Below are 5,000 nucleotides of genomic sequence, written 5' to 3'. Positions count from 1 at the left end.
AAAAATGGGTAGCATAGTTACGACGCAGAACAGCAATCTTAGCATGATGGAAACGCAATAAAAGCAAATATTCTGACCAAATAATAATTCGGGAAAGTTCGAGACTAAATTCGTCTGGCAATCGAATCAAAAGCAGGGGGGTGTTTTGCATCAATACGCTGGAACACACTGACGTAACAAGCTAGTAAATAACTGGTTTGAAGCGTGGCTAGGACGAAGATCGAGATGTGTGATCAGGTCCGTCATTAAACAGGCGTTGATGTTGGCTACAAAGTCATCTTAACGAGCAGGCTCGTGCCAACAGCAATAGCACACGGGGCCTCGCGCTCAGTCCTCATCCCCACAGGTGTTGGTGGTGTCGGAGGATCATTTGATTACTTTGAAGCGGGTTTGTTATTTATACCACCGTTCCCCCCCGCTGGCAGGAGAGGAGCGATAGCGAGGACTGGAGAGGAGGTTGGTTGAGAGGAGAGGTAAAAGACATTCTAACACGTTCCACGAGAAAGGTGGCAACGCGGAAGATGCTAACACTCGGCTTTGCAACTGGCCAGTTGCTCACGTAAGCGCCAACTACTTGCTTGCTGGCTTGCTTGTTGCTCTGTTGAGATAAGTGTTTGACAAGAAGCTACGCCGCGTGGAGCCAGTTTGATAGACGAAACACGAAAGGGGCTATAATGCTGTAAAAGCATCTATATTGGCAACGGATTAACACCTTCACTCACTCAGGTGGACAGAGGATTAGGGAATTTAAAGCGAATGTTGACGAAAACAATCTTACATCCTGCCTGATCGCCGGAGCTGTGTGCCACCGGTTCAGTAGAACCTCCGAGAACCTTGGTCTCCCACCTACAGCACCACACGGTTGCTGTTGAGTGTCACCGAAAAGCCTTCAAAGGCAGAGGGCGTTATGCAAGCAGAGCGTACCATGTCCTCCGGGCGAGTGAGCGAGCTGCCAGGCGGGCGGGAATAATTGATCGCGATCATCGGGGTAAAAGTCCGGCAATCAGTGGATCCGCGATGCGAAGGTGACCTGTTGCTGGTCGGTGGCGTCGTGTGTCACTGGAGCAACAGGTTCGCTGCAGGTGCTCCAGGGTTGGATCCAATTTTGTTTCGCTGCCTTGAGGCGTTACAAGCCGCGTCACAGACATGGAGCCCTGGTGTGTGACCTTTCGGCGCATTACCGTACTCGTATGCTCGCTTGACCAGCAGCTGCCCAGCTTGACGTTGGCCTCCCCCCTCCCCTTGTCTGTGCCCCACGAGCGATTCTGTGCGTGTGTGTCTGGACAATTGAGCGTAGGTAATTGGCAAGCCGCGGGCCTTTCCGTTCCTCTTGTACAAGGTGAAGTGCGTGCGAAGCAAAAGCAGTTCGATGAAGGGTTTCGGCATGGAGGCGGGGTAAGAAGGATCAAGAAGAAAAACCAACCCTCCCTCCCTTTTTGTGCCCAGCGGGGGGCTAAGCGAGGAGGGGGGCTCGATATAGTTCAGTAGTGTGTGTGTGTGAAGAGAGGAGAAAGAAGTGGTCGGTAAAATCGTGGTCAACCCCACAGGCTGTCCCCGTTTGAATTGCGTTCGCCTTGACACAGAGAGCGGACACAGCACCAGCAGCAGACGCGGCAACATGCGCGTGTTGGATGCCGCAACATTCGGTAAACTCACGGTCAGCGCCAGCAGCGCCACTGGCGGCGTTTGACAGCGCTGGAGCAAAGCCAACGACAACGCCGAGCGTATCCTCGCCGTTCCGTCTCCTAGGGCAAAAAACACGCAGTGCGCGATGATCGAAATTCGTACATTTTGTGGAGCTACAACAGAAGAAGAAGCTGACGGGTCGCCGCAAAATAGGGGAAGATGGAAGGGAAAACAACTCGAAAATTGGTGCCTCACAAGCACCGACGGTGACAAGGGATGAATCACTAAAAATAGACTTCCGCTCTTTATCCATCTATTGATCATCTCACCACGGACGGCGGCGCGGTCCCCGGCCGACATTGCGTCCTAGCATAAACAATAGGCCACACGACGGTTTCCACGGACAAGAGCTTATCAACGAAACGCTACTCACCGAGCACAGTTTTCTGCCGTTTGAAGGTCCTTCTGGTTGCAGTAGGCCGCAAATTGGTGCTGGCGCTCCACGAGGCAAACGCTGAAACACTTTTTCTGCTGTTGCTGTCGCTGTGGTGTTGGGTGTACGGCGTTGGAGCCACGCGTTTTCGGGCACGGCAGCGGGAAAACGACCCAGCCACACACTGTACGACGCGGGGAGGATGCTTCGGCGTTGTTATCGGGCTTTCTTTTTGTGAATTTTAGTGGTTTGATCAGAACTTGTCGCCTCTGGTGGCAGCCATGGCGTAACGTGTGCACCTCGCGCTTGGATTACGGTAAATTTCACCACATTCAACACTGCGTACACACATACACGCAGAACGGCACATATACATACAGGCGGCGCTTGCACAAAATGCCTCTCTCACTCGCACCACTTTGCCGTATATTCGTATATTCCCGTCACGGAAAACCTTTTCTCGGAAACTCGGATCGTCGCCCTTAATTGCGCGATTTCGGTTTTTACGGGAACCAACCGCGGCAACCAACGGTCGATGGCGGCGACAGGATAAGCCCAGGCTGCGTGGTGCCCCGTCGCTTTCTCGCTCTTTTCCCCAACCGTGGATGATGCACAATAAAAATCAACACAAAACGCACACCAGCGCACACCCGATTTCCTCCTATTGCTTTCCACGAAACACACCCACACCAACCGACTCGAGATTTCCTCCGAGAGCTAACGTTGCTTCCTGCTGTTTGGAATCCTGTTTCGAAGGATTTGCGACGGTCGTCGTTAGCACGAACTGTGGAATTTTCCAGCCACGAATCACGCACGCACAAAATCACCGATTCGCAGGATTTCGCACGGATTTATTGCTGGAGTGTTTTCATCCAGCTTTTCCCCGTGCACGATCCACCGAGACGCGATTTCTAGCAAATTGGTTGGTGGTTTGTCGCGGAATGCTTACCACCACCGATCCAGAAGCTGCGGACACCCCTTGATGAAGCTGGATGAGATGGCCCGACCAAAACTCACCACCACCACCACGTTCGGACGTCAAGCTTGCTTGTGTCGCTTAAGCCTGCCATACATAGCACGCGTTACTCCCATCACTTCTTTTGCTGATCTTATGGGCTTAAACAAGAAGTATACATATTCCCTGCAATAAAGGAGCCTCTGGACAGTCGAATGATTGAATATATTAAATAAAAAATAACATTACTTTTGTTTTTCTTTATATATCGGTGTGGAATGACTCATAATTGAATCTAAAAACAATATCTTCCTTTTTAACGAAACAATGCTTAAACATTCTTATTTATATGTATAACTTCATGAGAAACTAAAAAAGTAACCGATATAATTTACACCGTAATTCAAATATTACGCCACAACTTCATTTTGGCAGCTACTCCACACACCTTTTGGATGCGGCAGTTGCGTCTACGATACGGCAGTTGCGTCTCGCGACGCAGTTGCCGCTCGTGCTGCAGCCAGTTTGCCAGAGCCTTTAGTCGAAGAAATTTCAAATTCGTTTTGCGTAGAGGTTGCGGTTAACATTTTGCTTGCAGGAATCCGATAACCACGTGTGGTTTCCCATGCTGCGGTTGGATGGCGCGCATTAATATTTTCAACACCAACTAAATATGACGGAAATGGAGACAAAGTGCGATTGTGGTTTTTAATCAAAATGTTTTATTGCGACGCCTCACTGTTGTTCCTTTCTCCATTCGGAAGTTCGTTCTTAACGGTCGCAGATTCTTCACTTTTCTTCGTTTTAGCTGGAGCGGAGGCTATCCTTTTCCGCTGTTGTGCTTCTTGCCACTCTTTGGGATGTTTGCTTTTCTTGTGCGCGTACATATTACCATTCGAATTCATCGTCAGTCCACAGATATCGCATGAATAGAGCCACTGGCCGGTGTGGAGAGCGCGATGCTCCTTCAGATAAATTGGTCGCTTAAAACGCTTCCCGCAAATATCACACTCGTACTTATCCTCCGCATGAACGCCCTTTCGGTGATGATCGAGGGTCATGGCGTTTTTGCATCGTTTGTGGCAAATTTCACACTCAAAGACAGCATCCTTGGCCGGGTGTACATTACGTAGGTGCATCCTCAGTCCCCTCATCCCCGACACCCATACTCCACACTGCGGACATTGCCGCTTGTCGACCGGAACTGCCATCCCAAGGTGCTGTCGAACATGCCGCTCTAGTGCCGGTTTGGTACGAAACTGTTGGCCACACGTATCGCAGATCAGCTTCTCGTCTTCACCACCGTGCATGTGCCTTACATGGACACGCAGCGATTGCTCGCATGATAGCACCTTCCCGCACAGTTCACACGGTGCTTGGATGTGTCGCTTCATGTGCACTTTCAGTTGGTACGACTTAGAATAAGCATTGTGGCATTTGTCACACTGGAACAGCTTTTCCTTGGCTTCCCCGTGGCAGATCTGTTGATGATGCTGTAGCGTGGAACGGCTTTTGTAGTTCTTCTGGCACTGCTCGCATCGGAATGCATCTGGCGTTGTGTGAAACGACAGATGGTCTATCAGTTTGAATCGACGGTAAAACTTTTGATTACAACACTCCACATAACCCCGCTGATTGTGCGCCTCTCGACAGTGCCTCTGGAGCAGGAGAAACGATTTCAGCTGAACCGAGCAAATCTCACAAGTCATAGAGTAAAACTGTTTCAGACGTTCGTCTTCTTCACGAATTCTGGCGGACTTTAGTTTCAAGGATTTTTTCTTGCCTTCCTCTAATTTGGGTTCTCCGCCGTCGGCCGTGACTCTCTCGACCGCAGATAAATGATTGTTATCGTGGGGTTGTTCTTCCCGGTTCGCTTCAGCTTCTTCGCCAGATTCTTCATTGTCGTCTTTCTCATCTTCCTCGCTTTTTAGATGGGCCAAATCTTCCTCTTCATTAATACTGTGTTCTAGATAATCTTCACGTATG

General features: G+C 50.0%; 3 protein-coding genes across 3 annotated transcripts in view; all 3 read right to left on the bottom strand.

Annotated features, from left to right (window-relative positions):
- LOC125949717 (ubiquitin carboxyl-terminal hydrolase 45-like) overlaps nt 1–3,036 on the bottom strand; it is a 7,470-nt gene extending 4,434 nt beyond the window's left edge. Inside the window, exon 1 of the mRNA XM_049677025.1 lies at nt 2,060–3,036. The gene's annotated coding sequence lies outside the window, so the exon portion shown is untranslated. The remainder of the gene's footprint in view (nt 1–2,059) is intronic.
- The window catches only part of LOC125949769 (26S proteasome non-ATPase regulatory subunit 8), a 594,091-nt gene that overhangs the window by 182,640 nt on the left and 406,451 nt on the right, over nt 1–5,000 (bottom strand). The window lies entirely within an intron of this gene.
- Nucleotides 3,554–5,000, bottom strand: part of LOC125949740 (transcription factor grauzone-like) — a 1,875-nt gene continuing 428 nt past the window's right edge. Inside the window, exon 2 of the mRNA XM_049677063.1 lies at nt 3,554–5,000. This exon is cut by the window's right edge and continues 230 nt beyond it. Coding sequence (XP_049533020.1) covers nt 3,737–5,000 — 1,264 coding nt within the window. The 3' untranslated portion in view covers nt 3,554–3,736.

This window comes from Anopheles darlingi, chromosome 2 (assembly GCF_943734745.1).
Source record: "Anopheles darlingi chromosome 2, idAnoDarlMG_H_01, whole genome shotgun sequence".
Lineage (NCBI taxonomy): Eukaryota > Metazoa > Arthropoda > Insecta > Diptera > Culicidae > Anopheles > Anopheles darlingi.
Note: the sequence above shows the minus strand (reverse complement) of the source record. Positions and strands in the feature narration are given on the sequence as shown.